The 27,080-nt window shown below is 42.8% G+C and overlaps 1 protein-coding gene across 1 annotated transcript in view; it reads right to left on the reverse strand.

The window, feature by feature from the left end:
• Positions 1-7,096: 7,096 nt before the first annotated feature.
• ENPP1 (ectonucleotide pyrophosphatase/phosphodiesterase 1) overlaps positions 7,097-27,080 on the reverse strand; it is an 80,560-nt gene continuing 60,576 nt past the window's right edge. Inside the window, exons 19-25 of the mRNA XM_038760683.1 lie at positions 25,140-25,176; positions 22,882-23,036; positions 22,046-22,175; positions 17,626-17,706; positions 17,305-17,437; positions 10,448-10,616; positions 7,097-8,166 (exon numbers count right to left, since the gene is read on the reverse strand). Coding sequence (XP_038616611.1) covers positions 7,999-8,166; positions 10,448-10,616; positions 17,305-17,437; positions 17,626-17,706; positions 22,046-22,175; positions 22,882-23,036; positions 25,140-25,176 — 873 coding nt within the window. The 3' untranslated portion in view covers positions 7,097-7,998. The remainder of the gene's footprint in view (positions 8,167-10,447; positions 10,617-17,304; positions 17,438-17,625; positions 17,707-22,045; positions 22,176-22,881; positions 23,037-25,139; positions 25,177-27,080) is intronic.

A 27,080-nucleotide genomic window follows, 5' to 3' on the forward strand; every position in this document is an offset into this window, starting at 1 on the left:
CCACCTCCAGTCCTACCCCAGGGACTTGGAATCCTCCTTGGGCCACTTTTCAAAGATGGTTAGGACCATCAGGATCTTAGAGAAATAGCAAACTCTGCCAAGACACTTTCACCTCTGCAAATGGAGCTTCTCTGGGGGCAGCACAGACCAGGAGAACACCCAATGCTTTGTCAAGAGACTCAGTTTGACATGCCAAAACTGTAAAAGTTCATTCTGTCCACAGACTTCATTTTCTCTGTAGCAAAGGATTCAATGGAACTATTATGCATGTATGCACAAGACATTCTCTCGTGATCCGGTCTCATCTATGTCAGAGAAAGACATTAGGTAGTGGATGAACCCTTCCTTGTGAATGTCTTGAAGAAAATTCATGAGTCTGAAAATATCTGATGTAAAAAAGAGGGTCAAGATGAATAATTTATTTTTGAGTGAATAGTGCCCTTTCTTAGTTATTACAGCTGTATCTGCTGGGTGGTACATGCGAGGAGAATGGACGTCAGCAAAACGCCAAATAGCTACTTTATGTTGAAATGAAAGAGGAGGACAGAAGGAACATTCGAAAGAGCCAGTGAAACAAAACCTTTGGACAATCTGTTCTTTCCCAGTTGCTCTGGTAGAAAGGCCTCTAATTTGCCTTTGAACGATAGCTTCCAGGTCAGAACCCTAATTCAGCTTGCATGGTTATGTACTGTGAGTTAATAAAGGGCCAAGTATCGAAACTCACAAAGTATAACAAAAAAGATGAACTTCCTGAGAGGCTTATCATTTGGGATGGCCAATTCACTCTTTCTCACTAGGGAAGCGAAGGAAACATCTAGCTAAAAATAGGTACATTAACAGGACTAGGATTAATTCCTTGGAAATTATGGCTATTAGGGGAACAAGAACATGTGTTAAAAACTACTTTCACACTCCAGGGCTTCATTTGTTCTCTGTACTCCTGAAATACAGTCGTAAAGGACAAGAAGATCATCTCCTGCAGACACATCCACCAAGTTACTGCAGTTGCTCATATTGGAGCCATAGCACAAGGCATTTCTCCCAAATACACATAAATAAATAAATAATTTTGGTATCTGTTAAGCGCTTACTATGTGCCAAGCGCTGTTCTCAGTGCTGGGTAGATACAAGGTAATCAGATTGTTCCACACGGGGCTCACAGTCTTAATCCCCATTTTCCAGATGAGGTAACTGAGGCACAGAAAAGTTAAGTGACTTGCCCAAAGTCACACAGTTGATAAGTGGCAGAGCCAGGTTTAGAACCCATGACCTCTGACTCCAAAGCCCGTGCTCTTTCCACTGAGCCACACTGCTTCTCTAAACAGCCTCTCCCTAGACTCTGTAGCCTAAAGACTCTCTCTAGAGTCCACATGTCTCTGGACTCTAGAAAATGTTCATCTCAGTATAGAGAGAGTAGACTAGAAATGTAGATTCTAGAAAATGATTACTAATTTAAATAGGGATTTTTAACCTTTAATAGCTTGCCCAACATATTAGATAAGAAACGATCAAAGACCAAATTGATTAGACTTCCTTTGTAACAAAGGACTGCAGGCTGGACTCTGGCCTCCATTAACATCATGTGCCTGAAATAAAAAGTTTACTGATGGATGATCCTCACTAGCTCACGCAAGTGTGGGATTTTTTGGAAGATCTTTGAAGATAGCATATTCTTCTGTTTATGACAAGATTCATCTATGATCCCATTTTAAAACAGGGAGATTGAATACACTATCCCACTTTCTAATACAGTACTTTCAATTCTATAATCTTTAGGACAGATCCTAAAAAAATACCTCTGTTTCAGAAAGAATGGAGAGGCATTTGACTAAGGTCATGAAAGAGTGGATAGAGCTAGGGCCTGGCAGTCAGAAAGTCATGGGTTCTAAATTCCAGCTCCACCACTTGTCTGCTGTGTGATCTTGGGCAAGTCATTTCACTTCTCTGTGCCTCGGTTACCTCTTCTGTAAAAGGGGATTGAGACTGTGAGCCCCACGTGGGACAGGGACTGTGCCTAACCCGATTTGCTTGTATCCATCCCAGTGCTTAGTACAGTGCCTGGCACATAGAAAGCACTTAACAAATTCCATACTTATTAAGGTTAAGAATGAGTATTACTTGTTATTTCTTCCTTTCAGATACCATGAAGCGAATCATACAAGCACCCTTTAATTACAAATATCCTTTAAAGCAGGGAATCAGCATGGCTTAGTGGATAGAGCGTGGGCCTGGGAGTTAGAGGGAGCTGGGTTCTAATCCCAGCTCTGCCACGTCTATGCTGTGTGACCTTGAGCAAGTCACTTCACTTCTCTGGGCCTCAGTTACCTCGTCTGTAAAATGAGGATTAAGAGTGTGCGCCCCGTGTGGGACAGGGACTGTTTCCAACCTGATTAACTTGTATTTACCCCAGTGCTTAGAACAGTGCTTGGCACATAGTAAGCACTTAACAAGTACTATAATTATTATTACTCAATCATCAGTGGGTAGGGTAGCTGGATTTAGGTTTGAATTGGGTTTCCAGCAGTGGGCGAGAAATAATCATCATTACTCTGCCCGGTTACTCTGCCATCCCTGAATAGATGAAGACAAAACTCTCAGAGAAAAAGCTGTTCAGTTGGACAAGATTAAGATGATATTACCGATGATGAGATGGGTGGATGTGGCTGATAGAACCAACACCTAAAGGTTGGGTAGGGAAATAGCATAGCCTAGCTTCGCCTTTGCCTTCTGTGTGACCTTGGGCAAATCACTTAATTTCTCTGTGCCTGAATTCCCTTATCTGCAAAATGGGGATTCAATATCTGTCCTCTCTCTCCTCCTTAGGGTGTGAGCCCCATGTGGGATCTGATCATCTTGTATCTTCCCCAATGCTCAGTACAGTGCTTAGCATAAGTGGTTAACAAATATCACAATTATTATTACGTGAGGGATGAAGTCAATTTCACCTGGCCTAGCTTCCTGGATGGTTGTACCCAAACATCACTGCTGATCAGTTACCAAATTCCCTAGGAAATAATTAAGTTTAAATTGAATTCGGGTGTTATTTGGATGGCATCATATGGAAAGATGTAAAAGCCTTAGATACATCTGGAAAGTCGTTTGGCTGCACATAACCATTAAAGGCTATTTTTCGAGGGTTAAGATACCTGTTCTGGAAAAGGTATGCTTGAGTATTGAGTACTCCTGCGCAATATCTACTGGGCATCCAAACTACAATAGACAATGATCTTTATATCCATTTATCAGCTATAAAAAACAACTATGCAACACCTTGATGTCTACAGAACTATTTATACGGGAGGTAATTAAACCTGTGCTTCTGGGCATAATTACTTAAATTGTAACACATGCTCAGACTTCCCAACCTATTTTTGCAGACCCTTAGCAATCATTCATAAAATTCCCTCTAGTTATTTTCACTAATCACCTATTTTAAAAAATCAATATAACTACATCTGCCACGGGAAAGGATTTTTAATACACCATAGAAATACATGGGTAGGAAAACCTGCTCGGAGGGCCACAGACCCCAGCCCGGCATTCTAAATCCAAATGGCATCAGACAGTTGAAACACTTCTTTAGACTGTAAACTCACTGTGGGTAGTGAACATGTCTACCAACTCTGTTAAACTGTAATCTCCCAAACACTAGTACAGTGTTTTGTACACAGTAAGGGGTCAGTGAATAAGACTGATTTTCTCTCTCTCCCTCTGCCAAACACTCACATTAATTCAATCATATTTATTAAGGGCTTACTGTGTGCAGAGATGCTACCAGCATTATGCGGACACACAGCAGATGCAGTGATGTCCCACATTCCATTTCGCATAAGTGCACTGGAAACCACCCAAACATAGAGCATTTTTGTGGGGTGGGAGGGCAAGGAGAGACACCAGCCCCTCCCACAGCAACTTGCTCCAGAGCCTTCACGTTCATCCCTTCAGAAATTCCACAATACGGGAGCCGTTTCTAATCCAGGAGATATACAGCAGGAGCCAAGGATAGGACAGGGAGGCAGGAGAAGCTAGGCCCTGAAAAGGTTATTTGACATAAAAGGCATCTGGTGCTGTATTCATACTGGACAGGGCATGGACCAGCTGAAAACCAGATTGAGTATTTCATAGAGAACTCCTATTTCCATAAGCCTTTACACTGTAACTTGATCTTTAAGACACTAACCAACCAGAAGGGTTAAGGTCAAGTGCCTTAATCCAGTGCTATGAGCAGTTGAGATTAGATTCATAATCTCTGAAATCTTCTTTCATCATTTCCCACTCCAGGCAAAGGAAGATGGCCAGCCCTTGCCTCCCCAAATGGTGCTCGGGGCCAGTCCTGATATCAGGAAGTGGTGGTGTAGAAGGAAAAAGACAGGGATTTGAAGAAGGGAAGCCACACTGGGGAGCCCAGACACCAAGAATATTTATGGCTTGGCCTCTGCCTACAATAGTTTTCTGCTCCGGGAATATTGACACTAACCAACCAGAAGGGTGAGCCAAGTACTACTCAGGGTGGCAGTAACAATGGGGCATTAAAATCTATACCAAGTAAAAAGTCTACAAAGCTGTTGCAATGTCCAGTTTATTGTTTAACTTTGAGATATATGTTATTTATATTAATGTCTGTCTCCCCCTCTAGACTGTGAACTCATTGTGGGCAGAAATGTGTCTGTTTGTGTTATATTGTACTCTCCCAAGCTCTTAGTGTAGTGCTTTGCACACAGTAAGTGCCAAATAAATATGATTGAATGAATGAATGAATGAATGAGAACTAGGTCCACCACAGAATACACATATCCAGCTTCTTGAGCTGTTTCATTAGCATCATCTAGAACCTCTGCTCAGCACCAAATAGCAGTGTAAGACTGCTAACAAGATTCTAGAATACAGTCACCTCACAGGCTCTGAAGAAGTGCTCACAGCAGTCAGGCAATTATACGTGAGCACTTACTGTATGCAGAGCACTGAACTAAACACTGGGGAGAGTACACTACATCATTAAGCAGACATGTTCCCTTCCCAAAACAGGCTTACAGCAACACAGCTTCTCTGGGCTGGACATGTAAGGAGAATGGGATGAGCTGTTCTCCTTGAACAGAGGCTTTGTGAAGATTAGGAAACTAAGTTTTAGGTTTGAAACAGGTGAGCCCTGTATGGGACAAATCATTAAAGCAAAAAAACCTATCTTGGCATGCACACAACAATGATGGGAGTTGGGGCAATTCATCAATGTTATATGCCACTCAGGGACAGATAGGATCTCACAGGTATTAGCCTCATCTTCATAAATGCATAAATGCTATTTATATGCACCCACACCTTCAGGTTTCCAGGAGCACTGGATTTTTATTTTATAGTTAGCTTTAAACTGATATCTACTACCCCTAATTCAGTCCTAAAGTGGGTCAGCAAGGAGTTTAGAAAAAAAAAACTTTTTAAACAGAAACTTGCTTCCCTTTTCTGATAATTGGCAGATGAGCTACTTCAGGAAAACGTGACAAACAAATCATCTTAGTCAATAATTGCCTTACCCTACCTAGTTCCTGAAAGGAGTCTGTGTGGGAACTATTTCCATCATGCTTATCATGGAAATTTGGCTACTAACGTTCAACAGAGAAAATGCAACAGCAGCTTTTGGAAGGGACACATTATTTTTAGGACTGATGCCTGAGAAAAGAAGATTGCCGCACAATTTGTATTATATATAAATTTATTTTACAAATATGAATTTCATGTTACAAAGTAGAACAAAAGGTAAAGCTATCCAATTTGTCTGTGTCATGTTCTACAAAAATGTCATTGTAGCCATAGAGAGCAAAGGTGAGGAAAAAAAGTGTGCTTGGGTTTAAGGCATTAACCAACTGGTATTTAGGTTACAGTAAGTGTAGGATGAAGTAGAAGCAGAGTGCTTGGAAGTAGTTTTTTCACTATGCCCTTTCTCCCAGGAATGTCACAATGTAGGTATAGGCATGTTTGTGTTCTTTTAAAGAATCAATGGTATTTATTGAACACTTACCGTGGGCGCTGTACTAAGCACTAGGGAAAAAAAAATGACACCAATAGGCCAGAGTCTGTATCCGAGCTTCTCTCAGTGCCTAAATGACTCTGTGACTGTTGGTGAGACACTGAGGAGTTGCATTTGGACAGCTATTTAGTAGACCACTGACCAGATGCACCACATAGTACCCCCATGGCCAGAAACAGCCACAACCCCCACTCACATCCACCACTTCCCAACCGGGAAGTAGTGTAGATCAAGAGGACAGGATTCACATGGCCCATGTAGAACAAAGCTTTGGAGAGACTGTTGACTCAGAGACTCTGGGAAAGTTATCTGGCTGCCCTATGGCTTAGTAGATAGAGCACGGGCTTGGGAGTTGGAAGGACCTGGGTTCTAATCCCTGCTCTGCCACGTGTTGGCCATGTGACCTTGGGCAAGTCACTTTTCTGGGCCTCAGTTACCTAATCTGGAAAAAGGGGATTGAGACTTGGAGCCCTAAGTGTGACAGGAACTGCGTCCAACACAATTACGCTGTATCTACTCTAGTGCTTTTTACAGTGCCTGGCACCTAGTAAGCACTTAACAAATGCCACCACAATTACAATTACTCCAAGAAGATTTCAGTTTGGAGCCATACTAGAGACCTGCCAATCCTCCCTTTTTGGCAGGCACCTGTGAGCTGGATAAAGCCATGGGTTGTGTAATAAGTATCAGGAGGAGGGCCTGGGTCAGATATGGGTAATGTGCTGCTTTGAATGAAAAGCAGTTGTCCCTTTAGCCAGGATTGGTCAGAACTGTGCAGTGCCTTGTATCATACTGCCCTGTCCCTTCTCTTGCTTTAGGGGTGGGACCATGAGGGAGAAAAACTACTCATGCCAACCAGGCCACGGCCCCTAATGGGGTACGGCAGGGCATAGAGGCTGCATCATTACTTGCCAGTCCCAAGATGGCATTAGGGACATGAACATGTATTTAGCAGCTCCACTTCCCTGCACCCCCTAAAATATTTGCTCTTGAGGACCGAGTTGACTGGTATTGACGGCAAAGGTAGAGGGGTGGGATGGGGATGTTTTTTTGTAGGTCGGGGTGTGTGTGTGGGGGGTGGTCTTGCAGGTATCAGGGAATATTGAGTACTGGTGGGGGTGGGGGTGTCTCCAGTCCCAGTTGCCATTTCTGCTTTGGTTCAGATTGATGGAGTTTCTGGGCAACACCTCTGTGGTATCACAGACTAAATGAATTTAGAAATGACGTTTGGTTATGTGAAGAATAAAACGATCTTTTCTGATGTCTGGAAGGACATTGGCCAAGGTGGGAAGGACTGGAATGGAGAACAGGACTGGGGAAAAACACTAGAATCCTTTTGATGAACAGGCTCCCTCTTGACTTTCTTCCCGCAACCTAATCATCCAGAAGTGCTAGGCATGCCCTAGAAGGTTGAGTGAGTAGAGGTGAGCATGAGCTCCATTTCTGGTTCTCCACTCCAGTTTTGAAAGATCAACGCCATCCTTACCCCAACATTGGTAGCATCCCACTACTGGAACCTTTTCCCTCTTGTCAAAACCCAACCTCAGTGTGGACTGCCACATTCCCATTCACTAGTCTAGCTTCTGTGAGCAACCCTGGCACTAAAAGGGCAAGCTGAGCAGAGTCCTGAACATCCTGAATTGACTTCGTTGGGAGCAGAGGTGGGAGTGGAAAAGCAGTTTAAATCAGGGGCTCTCCGGTACCCTCCGGGGTTTGAACAGCACAGACTCTTCTTCCACAGGCAAGCAAGCATTTAACCAACAGGACCACCCATTGGAGAAGGGCTCACTTTCATCAGTGTCCCTGAGATACAAGTGTGGCAGAGATAGTCCCTCATTGTAACGTTGATCAGCAGCTTCCAATCAACAGGTTAACATATAGATCAGCCCCAATGGTGGATCAAGAATGCTTTCTCTAGTAAATGTCTGTGAAATGGAAGAGTCCTCTTAAACATATATGTAGTGTATATTCGATATTCAAACTTCGTAAAAAGTTGGCAAATGTGTCTTCAGTTGTAAAATATCTGAAACAGCTTCTTTTCGATCATGGTAAAAGCTCAGTCCGGTGAGAAGCTCAACATCTTTGACCCGCGCTACATGAAGCCTTAGCAGCTTTTCGACCCACAAGGATTCATGCTTTCCTTGCTATAGAGGGAAGAAAAACAAGGAGGAAAATCAAAATCAGGTAGAGAAATGATTATGCTGCCTGTAGGCTACTACTCTGAGATAATTATGCGTCTGCTACATTAAGACTGGGCTCGAGAACAGAGATGCACAACGGTGCGTTTGAGTGTTTATACAAGCAGGCACTGAGACTGCCAATTCTGAATGGAGCTATCAAAATTCCCTTTGAAGCCAGGTCCCCATGTGATGTAGTTTTAATGCTATTATAGCAGTTCCCTAGCTTGGTAACCAGAGAAGCCTCATGGTCTAGTGGAAAGAATACAGGTGTGGGAGTCAGAGGAACTGGGTTCTAAACCTGGCTCTCCCACTTGGTGACTGCATGACCTTTGGCAAGTCACTTAAATTCTGTGTGCCTCAGATTCCTCATTTGTAACATGGAGATTCAACACCTGTTCTCCCTCCTACTTAAGACTATGAGCCCCAAGTGGAACAGGGACTCTGTCTGACATTCTGTTGTATCTATCTCAGCTCTTTACAGGGCTTGGCAAACAGTACTTAACAAATCCCATTATTATTAATAGTAATTATAATAATCCAAATATTTGCAACTAGCCCTGTTATGTAACTCTAAAGGACTACACTTGAGGGAAAGGGCAGCTAATCTTTTACTTGGCTCACAATACCTTCTGCTTTATGGAGCAAAGATGCAGAACTATATTTTTAGAAACCAAAGTGTGACAACTGTTCCACGGAAGGGTAAATTTGAGACCGGAAGCACTGTCTAGGACAAGTACCAAGAAAAATATTAGTTGAAACCATAATAAAGTAGGGCTAGCAGGTCCCAGAAGGAACAGTAGAATCATATCATTAAATAATAATAATAATGTTGGTATTTGTTAAGCGCTTACTATGTGCCAAGCACTATTCTAAATGCTGGGGGGGAGGGGGGTAACAAGGTAATCAAGGTTGTCCCATGTGGGGCTCACAGGCTTAATCCCCATTTTACAGATGAGGGAACTGAGGCACAGAGAAGTTAAGTGACTTGCCCAAAGTCACACAGCTGACAAGTGGCGGAGCCGGTATTAGAACCCATGACCTCTGACTCCCAAACCCGGGGTCTTTCCACTGAGCCATGCTGCTTCTCCTATATCTAAGTGAAAACATCATGAGCTATCCAAACGTCTTACGTGAATTCTTGCAAGTTCAAAGTTCTAAGATATTTTTGACCTTAAAAGTATATTAAGCAAATGTCAGAAGCTAGGTGAGAGGGATGCAGTCTACTGGTTAGTTGATTGAAAATCTGCTGCCTTTATGTTTCCAAACAGAAAGTAAATCAAGTAGTGAAATCTGGCAGTATAGCCTTAAGGATAAGCCCCTGATTTCATAATATATTTTCTGGAAGTGCATCCATTTGGAAAAAGAGACCATAATCACTAGAGAGTTGATTAATTAAATAGTTACTTCCCAAAGAGACGGTACGATCTAGCGGTAAGAGCATTGGACTGGGAGTCCAGCGATCTGGGTTTCAGCCCCAGCTGTGCAGCTAAACTGTGTGGGAACTCAGGCAGATCAATTAACTACTCTGAGCCTCGGTTTCCTCATCTGTGAAATGGAGAGAGTAACGCCTGACTCTTCCTCCTAAATTGTGATCCCCTTGTTCATTCATTCATTCAGTTGTATTTATTGAGTGCTTACTGTGTGCAGATCACTGTACTAAGAGCTTGGAAAGTACAATTTGGCAACAGATACAGACAATCCCTACCCAACCATGGGCATATAGTCTAGAGGGGGGAGACAGGAAACAATACAATACAAGTAGACAGGCATCAATAGGATGCCTATCCCTTGTGGGATAGGGCTTACATCCGATTTGATTACCTTACACCTACAACAGGGCTTAGCACACAGAAGGCACTTAATACCTGAACTAGCTAATGAACTGAACTATGGTCCATGACTTTTGTTTGTTTCCGGTGTTATTTTATGTCCTCACCTCAGAGCAACAGAAGAACTTCAGAATAGAACAACAACTTCCAAAATATCCCTCCTCCTACATATAGACTGTTAGTTCCATGTGGGGCAGGAACTATATCCAGCCTGATTAACTGACATCTACCCCAAAGCTTAGAACAGTGCCTGACACATGGTAAGTGCTTAACAAATAACGTTAAAAATGTGTTCAAATTCAACCCCAAATCCTCCATTCTTTCTAATTAACCTCCCTTCCCTGAATTGTGTATCTCCCTGATGGAGAAAGAGGTCCAGTCTCACAGTAATCGAGAGAAGGAATGTAGATACTTACCACACAGCTTTCAGTGTTATCTGTTCTATGAGGCAGGATGAAAGCCAGATTATCTAAAGGACCCTCACACTGCGAGGAAGTCTGGGAAGTGTCGTTACAACTTGTCAGCACAATGAAGTAGTGAGTTGGAATCAAAACTTCTTGATCAGGGGTGAGTGTAGTACTTTTCCTGTAAAATACCAATATTCAATCATCATACGTGGCAATATGTAGTATTAATTCAGTACCCCGGGAACTTGCAAGGTACTACATTTTTCTCTATCAGACCCATTTATGGGCAGGATTAGATTGAAGAATTTCAGCCTATGCAGAGTCCTGGACAATGTTGACTGAGAACTTTATTAGAGAAAGAGAGAGTATGCGGGAGAGAAAGCACTACTGAGCACAATAAGCGCTCAATAAATACGATTGATGAGCATGTTGGGTGGCCTCAGAGGCTGCCGGGTGTTGTGATCCCAGCAGCCTCAGTGGGGAGGGAGAGGGAATAAACATTCAGCTTACACTGACTTCCTTTCAGGCTGTTCCTCTCAGTCAGTGTGCTATCTACTCAGTTCAAAATGGGGTGTTAGGGTCCTGGAACACCCAAACTTGGTAAGGTTCAGCTTTATTCAGGCCCTATAGCTGTGAGAAGTCCCCAGCCAATGTAGGAGTAGATCCAGACATTTAAGAACAATGCCTGTCTCTCAGTATAGTGATGCCAGAAAGTGATCAGTGATTTTACTCCCCCAAGAGCTTAGTACAGTGCTCAGCATTTAGTAAGCAGTCAGTAAATACCATTGACTTGACTGATTGATTGATTCACCACAAGCCAAAGACCACCAAGGGATCCAAATGGATGGGAAGAGAAAGAAGAGTGCTTTTGCTCTCCTTACTCTCATTCCTTAGGGCCCAGCTATGTGGGAATGATCCTGCCAAGTTTCCCAGGGTTCTCTGCCCCACCCTAGGAAGGACTCAGCCATCTGCAGCAATCTTTCACCTTTAGAATATTGAGAACATAAATCAATAGTATTTGAAGGCGGAGCACTGAACTACGCACTTGAGAGAATAAAAGGGTCGGTAGATATGATCTGTACAGATTTATTACTCTATTTTACTTGTACATGTTTACTATTCTATTTATTTTGTTAATTAAAGCATTTAGCTTTAATTCTATTTGTTCTGATGACTTTGACACCTGTCTACATGTTTTGTTTTATTGTCTGTCTCCCCCTTCTAGACTGTGAGCCCATTGTTGGGTAGGGACTGTCTCTATATGTTGCCAACTTGTACCTCCCAAGTGCTTAGCACAGTGCTCTGCACCCAGTAAGCGCTCAGTAAATATGACTGACTGAATGAATGATGCTTGCCCACAAGGAGCTTCCAGTTTAATGGAGGAACTAATAGGTCACCACTTATGAATTCTGTGACTGTTGGTCTAATCTGTGTGGTGCCTAAAACGCTAGTGCTCCTCTCATGTTTGTCATAATCTTTTGTGTCGTTTGGTGTTTTCCAGCCTACCCTCCCCTTCCTCGGGTCAGGCAGACAAGTGTCAGCATACATTCCTTGGTGGTGGTGGTGGTGGTGATGATAATGATGGCATTTATTAAGTGCTTACTATGTGCAAAGCACTGTTCTAAGTGCTGGGGAGGTTACAAAGTGATCAGGTTGTGCCACGTGGGGCTCACAGTCTTAATCCCCATTTTACAGATGGTGGTGAATGGGAAGGCTCCCTGCAGACGTGCCAGGGCCCTTAGGGTGCAGGTACCAGAGCACAGCTTCCTCCGTGAGTGGGCAGGGAAGGCTGGCAGGGGCTCAGGACATTATCCTTTGGTTGCCCTGTGCTTGGGCTGCAATGCACCATGGACAGTGGTTTCGCTGGCTTTTCCAGCCAGGACATGCTGATGAGGTCTAGTGGCAAGAGCCTGGGCTTAGGAGTCAGAGGACATGGGTTCTAACCCCAGCTCTGCCACTTGTCTGCTGTGTGACCTTGGGCAAGCTACTTAACCTCTCTGTGCCTCAGTTACCTCATCTGTAAAATGCGGATTAAGACTGTGAGCCCCACATGGGGGTACCTGATTACCTTGTATCTACCACAGGGATTAGCACATAGTAAGCGCTTAACAAATACCATTACTGTTATTATGTATTTGATCACCTTTAATTGCGAGTCTGTTGCTAATCCCCAACCCCTCATTCTTAGACTGTGAGTTCCTCAAGGCCAGGGACCATGCCTATTTCTCATATATGTATTTCTTTACCACAGCTTAGAACAGTGCCTTGCACACAGTAGGCACTAAATGAACAGCATACTACTGCTACAATCAAAAAGTTCTCCTAAAAAGGGAGGAGGAGAGATGATGGGTAAACTTGAGTACACCAAGTTTGGGTCTGGATCTACCATAATCAATAATAATAATAATGATGGTATTAGTTAAGTGCTTACTATGTGCTAAGTACTCTTCTAAGCACTGGGGGAGATACAAGGTAATCAGATTGTCCCACGTGGGACTCACAGTCTTAACCCCATTTTACAGATGAGGTCACTAAGGCACAGAGAAGTGAAGTGACTTGCCCAAGGTCACACAGCTAACAAGTGGCGGAGCCAGGATTAGAACCCATGACCTTTGACTCCCCTCCTAAAAAATCTCCAGTGGCTACCAGTCAACCTATGCATCAGGCAAAAACTGCTCACTCTCGGCTTCAAGGCTGTCCATCACTTTGCCCCCTCCTACCTCACCTCCCTTCTATCCTTCTACAGCCCAGCCCGCACCCTCCACTCCTCTGCCACTAACTTCCTCACTGTGCCTCGTTCTCCCCTGTCCCGCCATCGACCCCCGGCCCACATCCTCCCCCTGGCCTGGAATGCCCTCCCTCCGCACATCTACCAAGTTAGCTCTCTTCCTCCCTTCAAAGCCCTACTGAGAGCTCACCTCCTCGAGGAGGCCTTCCCAGACTGAGCCCCTTTTTTCCTCTCCTCCTCCCCTTCCCACCGCCCTACCTCCTTCCCCTCCCCACAGCACCTGTATATATGTTTGTACAGACTTATTAATCTATTTTACTTGTACATATTTACTATTCTATTTATTTTGTTAATGACGTGCATCTAGCTTTACTTCTATTTATTCTGATGACTTGACACCTGTCCACATGTTTCATTTTGTTGTCTGTCTTCCCCTTCTAGACTGTGAGCCCATTGTTGGGTAGGGACTGTCTCTATATGTTGCCAACTTGTATTTCCCAAGTGCTTAGTACAGTGCTCTGCACACAGTATGTGCTCAATACGATTCAATGAATGAATGAAGCCCAGGCTCTTTCCACTGAGCCACGCTGCTTCTCTAGTTCCCTCAGATAATCACTTGTTTGAACAATGTATTCTTAGACCTTAATTCCTTTCTTCCAGAAAGGGAAGATTTTTAATCAGTTGTACCATAAGGTGTTTCATGACACATTTTGGCTACAACCTGGTGGTAGAATTAGGTAACATTCTTCTGACTAGGCATCTGTTGGCTGTCTGGGCAGAATTTGATATGTTGTTGGAAGAAACAGTAGGGCATATGCCTGGGGTGTGGGTAATAAAGTTTGAGTTTTCCTTCCCTCTTCCCACTCATCAACACTGCAAGCTCTTTATCTTTTTGTTCTATTGTACTTTGCCAAGCACTTAGTATAATGCTCTTCACATAGACACTCAAAAAATACTATTGATTAAGAAAGGCATCCCCTAAAACTCTCATTGTGCAGAGTTGTGTATCAGCAAACTAGCAAATCTTATTCTGTGTCCCTGTCCAGACACTTCAACCTCAACCTGGGAGAACAGCCCAAACTGAAAAAGAGATTAGACAAACAGTAGTCCATCAGGAAATGATTTTCAGCTCGGCAAATAAATACAGGCCCCAAAGAAGCTAACAGGGTCTGAAAGCAGCAAGGCAGCCAGCGAGAAAACAAGAAAGATATTCTGACATTTATATATGTGGGACAACCCTCCTTTCAGTGCTGCCTGGGCACTCAGATAGGTGCCCTTTAAGCAGTTGGTATTCACCCCACCCTCAGCCCCAGAGCACTCTTATATACATACCCATAATTTATTTTAATAATATCAGTCTCTCCCTCTAGTCTATGAGCTCCTGGTGGGGAGGGAATGAACCTACCAACTCTGTTGTATTCTTCCAAGGTATAATGGTCAGCATACTGTAAGTGCTCAATAAATACCATTGATTTATATGATATGGGGATTTAAGTTTTACAAAAAGAAATCCAGTCAGAATACATTCCAAAAGGATGTCACGAGAAAATAAAATATACATTCTAGGTAGAATGCCCATGGAGAGCTAAACTAAAGTTGTTAGATGGCACTATAGCAGATCTTCTTCAGCTGATGACATTAAATAAATTGGGAGAAAGTGGTTTCATCTATCATTCATTCATTCAATCATATTTATTGAGTGCTTACTGTGTGCAGAGCACTGTACTAAGCGCTTGGGAAGTACAAGTTGCCAACATATAGAGATGGTCCCTACCCAACAGCGGGCTCACAGTCTAGAAGGGGGAGACAGACAACAAAACAAAACATATTAACAAAATAAAATAAATAGAATAGTCAATATGTACAAGTAAAATAGAGTAATAAATCTGTACAAACATATATACAGGTGCTGTGGGGAGGGGAAGGAGGTAGGGTGGGGGGATGGGGAGGGGGAAGAGGGGGAGAGAAAGGAGGGGGCTCAGTCTGGGAAGGCCTCCTGGAGGAGGTGAGCTCTCAGTAGGGCTTTGAAGGGAGGAAGAGAGCTAGCTTGGCAGATGTAGGGAGGGAGGGCATTCCAGGCCCGGGGGATGACGTGGGCCGGGGGTCGATGGCGGGACAGGCGAGAACGAGGTACGGTGAGGAGATTAGCGGCGGAGGAGTGGAGGGTGCGGGGTGGGCTGTAGAAGGAGAGAAGGGAGGTGAGGTAGGAGGGGGCGAGGTGATGGACAGCCTTGAAGCCGAGAGTGAGGAGTTTTTGCCTGATGTGTAGGTTGATATGCAAACCAGAGACTGCTTTTCAGAATAAATTATTTTCATTTAAGAGTGAAAATATTCAAATTCCAAATGGCCACAGAGACATCTGTGGACAAGGAATGGCAGAACATGGGACTAATCTTAGGCCTGAATCATTTCATTTGCTCACCTACCTCTTCAAACCCATGCCTCTCAATACTATGCTAATTGAGTATCACTAATTAGCCAATGATTTGTTCAAAGCAATCTAAAGGATTATTCTCTGGCCAAATTAGCTTTTCTTCTCCAGTTCCATTCAATTAGATATGCTTAGTCTGGAGATTACTTTGCCTCCATGGATAATGGCTCCCAGGCTAGAGGTTTTAAGCCAAATATTTGATAAAAACAAAAGGGCTTTACTCCAAAGACAGATGGAGGCTATGCTTTCTCCTCCCATGCTGAGTCTGAACAGGGAATATGGACAAAAGAGACTCATAATCCACTCCTCAGTAGAAAAAATATTTTTACAACAATATATTCAGCTGCAGATTATCCAAAAAGAGAATTAGCAAAATATTCCTCTTCTACAAATATTAAGATTTAAAATTCCCTAAACAATTCTTCCCTTACCATTATTATGCAGTCACGACAATAACCATTGGTACAATATACACACCACTACTTAGAATTAAACAACATGTTGTATACCAAAACATGCCACAGTATGACAAAAAGAATGAAGCTGTTTTCCAGCGCTTAGCACAGTGCATGGCACATAGAAAGTGCTTAACAAATACCATAATAACAATAAAAATCAATAACTTTATTAATAACTACTAATTAATACTAACTTATTATTATTATTAAGGACCATCTTGTGTCTGACCTCCAGGAGCACATATGAGAAAATGTTAAATTTTTTTCCCTTGGAAGACTGTTACAGAGTTCTGAGAATGATTTTAAATCAATTGTATTTATTGAATACTTACTCTGTGCAGAGCACTGTACTAAGTGCTCAGGAAACTACAATATAAGACAAATTGTTTTCCCAGTTGGTAGATTCATTCCCTACTCACATTCCCTACTCTAGAGTTTAAAGTCTAGAGATTTAAAAAGCATGCTAGTCTTTCATCTATAAACGTGAAGTGCATCCAAACAGTCTAGCAACATAGTGTCTTTAGTAAAATTTCCTCCAGGAAGAAGTTTTAGAAAGGACAAAAATCAACAAACGACCAGTCAGAAAATATCGAAGGCTCTGGGGGTATGGAGTTTAAAATGTTGTCTGGGAAGGGAAAAATGTCTAATACCTCCATACACCCTCTGAATGGTTTCATCAGTTCCAAGGAATATGGGCACATGAGATACATGATAATATTCAATCCTTCTCTCGAATATAAAATGGGCTATGTGGATTGGTAATTTCCCACAAGAGGAGATCTTAAAAATCAGGCTTATTCAAGGGGGAAAGAGAAAAGTCAAAGGGAGACCGGGTTGAACTGTACAAAGTCATGGACACGGTGGGCAGGGTAAATGCAGAAATGTTATTCACCAAATCCCACAGCATGAGTGCATGGCATACACTGAAGCTTGAAAATGGTAGGCTCAGAATGAACAGAAGGAGAAACTTTGTCACCCAGCAGGTAATAATTACATGGAATGTATTAACCATACGAAGAAGTTAGTGCAGGCCAAAAATAACAGTAAATTCAGGGGTGATTTGGCTACATGGATGAGAGATTGTGAAAGGGTTACTACAGGAAAAATTAAGAATGTGGAACAGCTATAAACATGAATGGTTTGAGTTAGTAATAGCATTTATGGTTTTAGTTTCATATAAAAGGTAAGACTATTTTCTAGCTATTCAAAATTAAAAGGCTATCTCTTTGAGGGAAATAAAATCTCTTACTGTTTTAACATCTCTGGATTATCATTCAGCCCATCATAGTCATAATCGAAGACTGGACCACTGACTACATTGACACCATTCCTCTCTCTAGCATACTTTGGTAGCAGTGTGTGATGGAAATAATTCCAGATCACTAAGAAAGAAACAGAAGATATGAGAAGAACAAAGTTAAGCACAACACTGTCATATATAATAAACAGAAATGGAAAGATTTTGTTTCAGCAGTGTGGAATCAGTACATCAAAATTTGATTGAAAAAAGAATTTTACCTTGAAAATTGAATTGGTACATCAGAATTGATTGAAAAAACAGTATTTTTACCTTGAAAACTTGGGTACATGGGTACCACATTGCTGGTAGTTAGAGCTGCAAAGGGTACTTCACCCAGGGTTTTTCTTAGTTCTAAAAAAGAAGAAAAAAACCAGTCATTCTCTGCTGGCCCTTAAATTCTTGTGAGTTACTAAGAAGCTTGCAAAAGCAGTTGGGTTACCTCTGAAGCCCTAACATTCCCTCCCTCTCTGAGAAGATATGGCCAGTAGAGCTAGGTATTAGGGAAGTGTGACAGTTTAAAGAGTATTTTTGGTCCCATTCTGTTAGCATATCCATGCCGCCTGAATCTCTGCACTTGATTACAGTCTCATCCTCTAGACTGTAAGCTCGCTGTGGGCAGGGAACATGTCTCCTTATTCTTTTAATGTATTTTCCCAAGTGCTTAGTACAGTGCTCTGTACACAGTAAGTGCTCAATAAATATGACTGAACAAATGAATATTTATCCCACCTCAGTCCCATAGCCCTTATGTATATATACTCTGCCATTTCCCTTACCTGTAATTTATTTTAACGTGTCCTCCCCCACCGTAGACTGTAAGATTGTGTCTTCTACCTTTATTGTACTGTACTTTCCCAAGCAATTAGTACTATGTTCTGCACACAGTAAGTGCTCAATAAATACCACCAGTTAAACCAACATAACTCACCCATAATTGTTTGTGGACTGAAAACAAAACATTTGTACAGCAGAGGCATGAAGTGCAGACCAGTTCTTGGTGCCTGTTAGAGTTGGAATTCTGGGCTGGATGGACTATTGCTTCAGCCCAATAGAGCTTTTTTGAATTGTATTTTTTCTTTTTGATCAACTGATTTGTGGAGGTTTTTTATTGTTTACGGACCCAAATGCAGCTTGTGGTCTTCCCAATCAAAGGCAAATTTCTTTTTCTTGAAATAGATTAAATTTAATGATGAAAAGCATAGACTGATAAATGGATTTGGAATAGCATCCATTTGGGATAAATATCAAGGATCTAACCTTGCTGGCTGTGGGATTCCCACAGTTATGGGGTAGGAAGCTGAGGAGGAGCCTGATAAGGAGGCTGAGAAAGAGCAGCCAGAAACATGGGAGGAAAACCAGGAGAGGACAGTGTCAGTGAAGCCACGGTTAGATGGTGGTCCATAATGTAGATAAGGGACTGGGAAATTGTAGAATATAAGAACATTTATAAGTATTGTGGGGCTGGGGTGAGTATCAAAGTGTTTAAGGGTCAACAGCCAAATGCATAGATAACACAAAGGGGAGGAGAGTTAGGCGAAATGGGGGCTTAGTTAAGGAAGGCCTCTTGGAGCTGTGATTTTAGGATGGTTTTGAAGGTGGGAAGAGTGGTGGTCTGTCATATATGAAGGGGAAGAAGTATCCGCCCTTTCCTCTCCATCCATACCGCTACCCTGCTCATTCAAGCTCTCATCCTGTCCCGTCTGGACTACTGCATCAGCCTTCTCTCTGATGTCCCATCCTCGTGTCTCTCCCCACTTCAATCCATACTTCATGCTGCTGCCTGGATTATCTTTGTCCAGAAATGCTCTGGGCATATTACTCCCCTCCTCAAAAATCTCCAGTGGCTACCAATCAATCTGCACATCAGGCAGAAACTCCTCACCCTGGGCTTCAAGGCTGTCCATCACCTCCCCCCTCCTACCTCACCTCCCTTCTCTCCTTCTACAGCCCACCCCGCACCCTCTGCTCCTCTGCTGCTAATCTCCTCACCGTACCTCATTCTCGCCTGTCCCACCATTGACCCCCGGCCCACGTAATCCCCCGGGCCTGGAATGCCCTCCCTCTGCCCATCCGCCAAGCTAGCTCTCTTCCTCCCTTCAAGGCCCTACTGAGAGCTCACCTCCTCCAGGAGGCCTTCCCAGACTGAGCCCCTTCCTTCCTCTCCCCCTCGTCCCCCTCTCCATCCCCCCATCTTACCTCCTTCCCTTTCCCACAGCACCTGTATATATGTGTATATGTTTGTATATATTTATTACTCTATTTATTTATTTATTTTACTTGTACATATCTATTCTATTTATTTTATTTTGCTAGTATGTTTGGTTTTGTCTCCCCTTTTCAGACTGTGAACCCACTGTTGGGTAGGGACTGTCTCTATATGTTGCCAATTTGTACTTCCCAAGTGCTTAGTACAGTGCTTTGCACACAGTAAGTGCTCAATAAATACGATTGATGATGATGAAGGGAGAATCAATCATATTTATTGAGTACTTAATGGCTGCAGAGCACTGTATGAAGCACTTGCCATGTGGCCAAGGGGTTAATGTTGGAAGAACAGAGTGTGCAGGTCAGTTTAAGCAGGATATCAACAAGACTAGGTAGGATGGAGAAAGCTGATGAAGTGCCTTAAAGCTAATGGTAAGGAGTTTTGTTTGAAGTGGCGGTGGTCGATGGGGAACCATTGGAGGCTTTCGAGGAGTGGGGAGATACAGACTGAACAGTTCTTCAGAAAAATGATCCAGGCAGCAGATTGAAGTATGGACTGGAGTGGGGAGAGACAGACGTAGGGAGGTCAGTGAGGAGGTTGATGCAGTAATCAATGTGGGGAATGACGAGTGATTGGATCAGCAAGGTAGCAGTTTGGACAGAGAGGAAAGAGCAGGTTATGGAGATGTTCTAAGGTACTAGAGGCTCTTATGGCCTAACCTGCCCCATCTTGTTGGTAGGAGGGGCAGGGGTCTCCAACAATTATATATACATATAAAAATAGAGATGACCTTCGTGTTTTGAGATATGGCTGAAGAGTCTGTTCAACATGGTACATACACTGGTGGTCATTAATTCTACGTCTCTCTCCCCCAAAATGACACTGCAAGATCCTTGCAAACAGAGAATGTGTCACGTTTGTTTTATATTTCCTAAGTATTCAGTGCAAAACACTGCACTACTGGGCACTCAAATACTATTTCTACTATTACTAAGTAACTTTTTCTAGCCCCTTGCCCAAAAGAAGGGAGAAAGTGAATGTGGTGTTCATAGACCAGGCTTCCCAAATACCAGAGGAAAACACATGATTATTAGCTTTCAGGTTCTCCTATCAGTTTTGTCCCTCCTATTAACAGTATCAATTGAGTAGTTACTCTGTGCAGAGCTCTGTCCTAAGCATACATATTCTCCTGTATTCTTCCAAGCACCAAGTATGGTGCTCTGCACATAATAATTGCTCACTAAATGCTACTGATTGTTTACCCCTTTAATAATAATGACATTTATTAAGCACTTACTATGTGCAAAACACTGTTCTAAGCACTGAGGGGGATACAAGGTGATCAGGTTGTTCCACGGGGGGCTCACAATCTTTAATCCCCATTTTACAGATGAGGTCACTGAGGCACAGAGAAGTTAAGTGACTTGCCCAAAGTCACACAGCTGACAAGTGGTGGAGCTGGGATTTGAACCCATGACCTCTGACTCCAAAGCCCATGCTCTTTCCACCGAGCCATGCTGTTTCCCTTTCTGATCTGCCTGGTGTGGAGAGGACAATCAGTCAATCAATCATATTTATTGAGTGCTTACTGTGTGCAGACCACCATACTAAGTGCTTGGGAGAGTATACTATAACAGAGTCATGCTGCTTCTCTAAAATAAACACAGTTTCTCAGAAAACAGAGAGGAGAGGGCAAGTGATCCCAAGAAGGCTCCAGAAAAGATGGGAAAATTGTGTTTAGAAAAGAAAGCTAACAAATCTCCTAAGAATCAGCCATCCAAGTTTTGTAGTTACTAGCTGCAGGAAGTTGAGGTAAGTGGCTTTTCCTTTGTTAGACATTATTTTTATTTATCAAGAGTGGCTTGGAAATGACCACAGGTTATTACTGATTAGACTGCTAGATAAAACTTTAAGGATTAAGCACTTAGTACAGTGCTCTGCACACAGTAAGTGCTCAATAAATACGATTGAATGAATGAATGAATGATATTTGGATGTCTGGGTACAAAACTTCATTTATGCTATTGCCCCAAACCTGTTGTATTAGGTATGCACTCCCCTTTTCTGTCATGTTGTACTCTCCCAAGCCCTTAGTACAGTGCTCTGTACACTGTAAGTGCTCAATAAATATGATTGAATGAATGGAGTTGATAGACACTTTCCCCGCCCACAACAAAGGATAAAACACAATTGCTATTTCCCTAAACATTTCCCAATAACAACCCCGTATTAGACTGAAAGCATATTGAGGGCAGGTATCATGTCTTTATTATTGCACTCCCCCAAGACCACTCATCCAGGTGCTATATAAATGTCAATGCTTGATTGACTCCAAGCAGACACCTCTAGCATCTGGAGCTCTCCAGTGAGTCAATCAATCGTATTTATTGAGTACTTACTACATGCAGAACACTGAACTAATCCCATGGGAGAGTACAATAGAACGTTCCCTGCCCATAACAAGTTTAGACAAAAGTAACTTACGTGGAGGAAAGAGGAATCCAGGGTTCAGCTGACGGTTAGTTTTATAAAACGAACATTTCTGGCTAGGTCTGAGAGGAATCCGAAGGTCTTGGTAAAAGCAGTGAAAAAAGAGAAATGCAGAGAAAGTATCCTAGTAAGCAAAACACACAAAAAAGCCGTCACGTTTACATCTCTCAGCAAGTAATGTCTGTTAAAGAAATTCTTTTCAGGAGAAGGAAGTTAGCATCTAACACTGAGCTTTGGTTCACTCCAATGAGATCCCTTAAACCACAGAAACAAACTGGGACCCAAGTAAGGAGGGGTTCAAAGAGGTTAGTTCTGGCCCGTTCTCTCTAACGCCAGAACTTCAGGTGCCCTAAGTTTTCAGTGACAAAATCCTAAGTAGCATCTCTCTTGAAACTGTGGCATTTACATTTTTATTCTACTTGAGTCACAAAATGTACATGCTGATTTGCAAGCTAGGCTAAGACCATCAAAAGATTTGGTGTTCAAAAGGCATAGTTGAAAAGACTCAAAATGTGCCCCTGAGCCACAGGAAAAAAGCTCCCTCAATCAATTCCAGGACCATTTTAAAAGAAGTCCGCCAAGCAAAACATTCATGTGTGAAATAGACGCTCGGTCTCTCTCCCAAATGAGTATTTGGAAAGGAGGAGGCCATGGGGAGAAATGAGTTAGAGCAATTGGCCAGCAACTGATATCACATAACCATGAACAATATCCAACTCTTTCCTCACTCTCAGAGCCCAGTTGCTCAACACTGGGTGCCGCCAACTAATTTTGCACTCTTTAGGAGGCTAGGTCCAGACAGCAGAATGCTCTGAGGAACTGCTTCTTACATTTCGGTCCACAGTATAGGAACTCCAGAGAGGAATTTGGAGATCGTGGCTGTACCCAGTCACAAACTGTTTTTGGAAGAGTAGGCAAAATGTGCTGTTCTTTTGTAGAACACGAGGTCTTCCATAGGGCAAGTTGCTCCTTTGGCTCTCCTTTTCTAGAGTTTAGGGGGAGAAAAAAAAGAAAGGAAAAGCCTGTAGTCAGTGAGGACAGGATCATCAACATTTCAATCCATTCCCCGATAAACTGTAAGTTCTCTGAAGGTAGGGATTGTGTCTATTAACTCCACTGTACTATCTCAACCACTTAGTACAGTGATCTGCACCAGACACTCAATAATAATAATAATGGTATTTGTTAAGCATCTACTATGTTCCAGGCACTGTATTAAGCACTGGGGTGGTTACAAGCAAATTGGGATGGACACAGTCCCTCTTCCACGTGAGGCTCACAGTTTTGACCCCCATTTTACAGATGAGATAACTGAGGCACAGAGAAGTGACTTGCCCAAGGTCACACAACAGACAAGCGGCAGAGTCGGGATTAAAAGCCATGACGTTATCCAGGCCCATGCTTATCCACCTAATCCAGGTCCATGCTCTATCCACTACGCTGTGCTACAGACTGATTTAGTTTATCATTTACTAATAGTTGAGAAGCAGTTCTGCCTAGTGGATAGAGAATGGGTCTGGGAATCAGAGGACTGGGTTCTAATCCCGGCTCCATCAGTTGCCTATTGTGTGACCTTAAGCAAGTCACAACTCCTTTGGGCCTCAGATCCTTCATCTGCAAAATGGTGATTCAATCCCTGTTCTCCCTCCTACTTACACTGTGAACCCCATGGGGGACCTGATTATCTTGTATCTACCCCAATACTTAGTTCAGTCCACAACATGTGGTAAACACTTAACAACACATTCATTATTATTACTAACAAAAATATTTTCCTCTAGACACACCTGTCGACAACACCTTTCTCTACCTGACCCTGGTTGTTTTAATGTCCTGCCCACTCTTGAGAATAATTTCTAGTCTGAAATAAGTCAAGATTGATGGATTCCCAGAATGGGTGAAAACTACTTCACCCAAAGGAAAATACAGTGCAGCATCTATTCATTCATTCATTCATTCAATCGTATTTATTGAGCGCTTACTGTGTGCAGAGCACTGTACTAAGCGCTTGGGAAGTACAAGTTGGCAATATATAGAGATGGTCCCTACCCAACAGTGGGCTCACAGTCTAGAAGGGGGAGACAGAGAACAAAATAAAACTTATCAACAAAATAAAATGATTAGGATAAATATGTACAAATAAAATAGAGTAATAAATACGTGCAAACATATATACATATATACAGGTGCTGTGGGGAGGGGAAGGAGGTAAGGCGGAGGGGATGGGGAGGGGGAGGAAGAACGGGGCTCAGTCTGGGAAGGCCTCCTGGAGGAGGTGAGCTCTCAGTAGGTCCTTGAAGGGAGATAGAGAGCTAGATTGGCGGATGTGCAGAGGATGTGTCTATCCTCAGACAGAACACAGGAATCTTATGGAAGCAAGCTTTGTTTAGTTATCTACTGGCATATTGCATTAATTTATTTATTCCATCATATTTATTGAATGTTTACTCTGTGCAGAGCACTGTACTAAGCGCTTGGGAGGGTACAGTACAACAACAGACATTCCCTGCCCACAACGAACTCACAGTCACTGGCATATTGCACTACAGCCCCTAGAATTATTAATTCCTCTCAGGAGCCCTAACAGCTTTACTCAGATTTTGGAGACTTGCAAGGTACTCAAAGATAGCTCATTTGTGGAATTGAGTCTGTGAACATGAGCCACGTTTAATTATCATCTTCATTATCACTTTGAGTCACTAAAGACATCAATATTTTGGCACAGTCTGCAGCAACCATAAGGCAGCAGAGCATGCTCGGTTAGACTCTGAATTTGAAGCTGGGGAACTTAAATTCAGGGTTTAGGTCGAGTCATATTTGAATAAGGACTTGCTGAAATGGACATTTACCACAATTCAACACCAGTAAAGTGAAAGATGGAGGCAATTTTCTCTTCTCATCCCTCTGCTCCCACTCCAAATACCTTCCCAAAACTCCTTTTGTGATCAGTAGTATAAATGCAGAGACTATGTGATTCATAAAACAGAATGCATCACTAAATTTACAGTTCAAGATGCTTCCAGCGTTTTAATCTAATAGCATGAAATGTATGTCTGTATTTCAATCCATAGAATGATTCTCCTCTTACCTTCTTCTACTGTCAACTGGGGTTGAAAATCCTTTTCCTAATGGGTAAATGAGATGAAAAGGGAAGATTATTCTTTTAAACTACCAGTACAGTGATCATAGACCAGTTTATCCAACATATGCATACTAAATTTAAACATGCACACACACCCCCACACCCCCCACACACCCCTTGTGCCTTTATTAAACACTTTAAAGACAGTCAAACAAAATCTCAGACAAGGCTGTATCCAACTCTATCGTATTGTACCTTCCCGAGTGCATGGAAAAATGCTCTGCCCACAATAAGCACTCAGTCAATACCACTGATTGAAAACTAGTGATCAGTTGCCAGGGATAAATCAGCATGTCATACTGCTCTAAGGAAAAGAGTGGCTTTTTTTGAGTGAAAGCTTTATAAAGCAAGAGAACCAAGGAGGCAAGAGAGAAAAAAAAAAGTGGCAGGTACCACAAACATGCATGGCAGAACGGATAGAGCACAGGCCTGGGAATCAGAAGGTCATGGGTTCTAATCCAGCCTTTTGTCTGCTGAGTGACCTTGGGCAAGTCACTTTACTTCTCTGTGCCTCAGTTACCTCATCTGTAAAATGGGGATTAAGGCTTTGAGCCCTTCATGGGACAGGGACTGTGTCCAACCCTATTTTCTTGTATCCACCCCAGCGTTTAGTTCAGTGCCTAGAACATAATAAGTGCTCAACAAATACCATTATTATTATTATTACTATTGTTATCAATTATTATAAACCACGTTAACACAAAGATGATCTTTTTGTGTGCACAATATGACTAGGTTTGTCAGTCCCCCATTAACCTGTTCAATCACACTCAGAGATTAATTACACCATCCATGATGTCTTTTTCAAATAAGAAGGGTAACCCTGTATATATGAATATCTTTTGAGGCTACCCTGCCCTGCCATCAGAACCATAACTGTTTGAATTTGGAGCCAAAGTCCTCCTTCAACAGTTCTTGCCTCTAGCTCTGCCTCTCCACCCCTTCGGCGGCTCCTCATTCAGCTGCTGCTTCAGTTTGCGGCAGCTCCCAGAGAAGCTGGGTTTGATTCAGCAGTGATACTTCAGGGCTGGTAGGCCGACAGCTGTCCGCAACCTTGTCGTTTACAAGCCTGCCTGATGGTAAATGGGTGGGAGGGAGGCGGAGGGTGAGAGGGGTAATCAGTGGTATTAATTGAGTGCTTACTGTGTGCAGAGCACTTGGGACACTATGGCAGAAGACCACAAAATCCCTACCCACAAGGATTTTACAATCTAGCAAAAGGGAGAAGAAGCATGGCCTAGTGGAAAGAGCATGGGCCTGGAAATCAGAGGAACTGGGCTCTAATCTCAGCTCTGCCAATTGCATTCTGTGTGACCCTGGGCAAGCTACTTAACTTCTCTGTATCTTACTTCTCCTGTTCCCCTATCTACTTAGAGTGTGAGCCCCACTAAGGGACAGGGAGTATGTCCAACCTAATTAACTTTACCTACCCCAGAACTTGGGATAGTGTTTGACATATAGTAAGCACTCCAAAAAAACCCCAACAAATCCAAGGAAAGATGCTGCACCATGCAGCTCTTCCCAGCTCCCTTGCTTCCTGCAGATAGCTCCTTCTTTAGTTTTCTCCAACCTCCCTAACTTGGTGGCAATGGAAAGCTTGTAAGCAATACCAGCAGCTCCTTTAATAGAGGAGAAGAAAATTCTGAGGCAAGGGGAAAAGAGGCTAATACCAGGGAAAGGTTGAAGGAGCAGGCATGGGTGAGGACAGTTATTTCCAAATCAGCAAGCAAACAACTCTGGTGAAGGTTTAGAGTGTCAGCATTCCTTGGGTGAGGGACAGCTTCATGAGCCATGGGTAAAGTGAGGATCCTTCCCTTATAGCCAACACCAGAGACCCAGCTGCAACCCTCTGAAATTACATGGGGCTCAGATGAACAGTTTCCAAGA

The sequence above is a fragment of the Tachyglossus aculeatus genome, chromosome 2 (assembly GCF_015852505.1).
Source record: "Tachyglossus aculeatus isolate mTacAcu1 chromosome 2, mTacAcu1.pri, whole genome shotgun sequence".
Classification (NCBI taxonomy): Eukaryota; Metazoa; Chordata; class Mammalia; order Monotremata; family Tachyglossidae; genus Tachyglossus; species Tachyglossus aculeatus.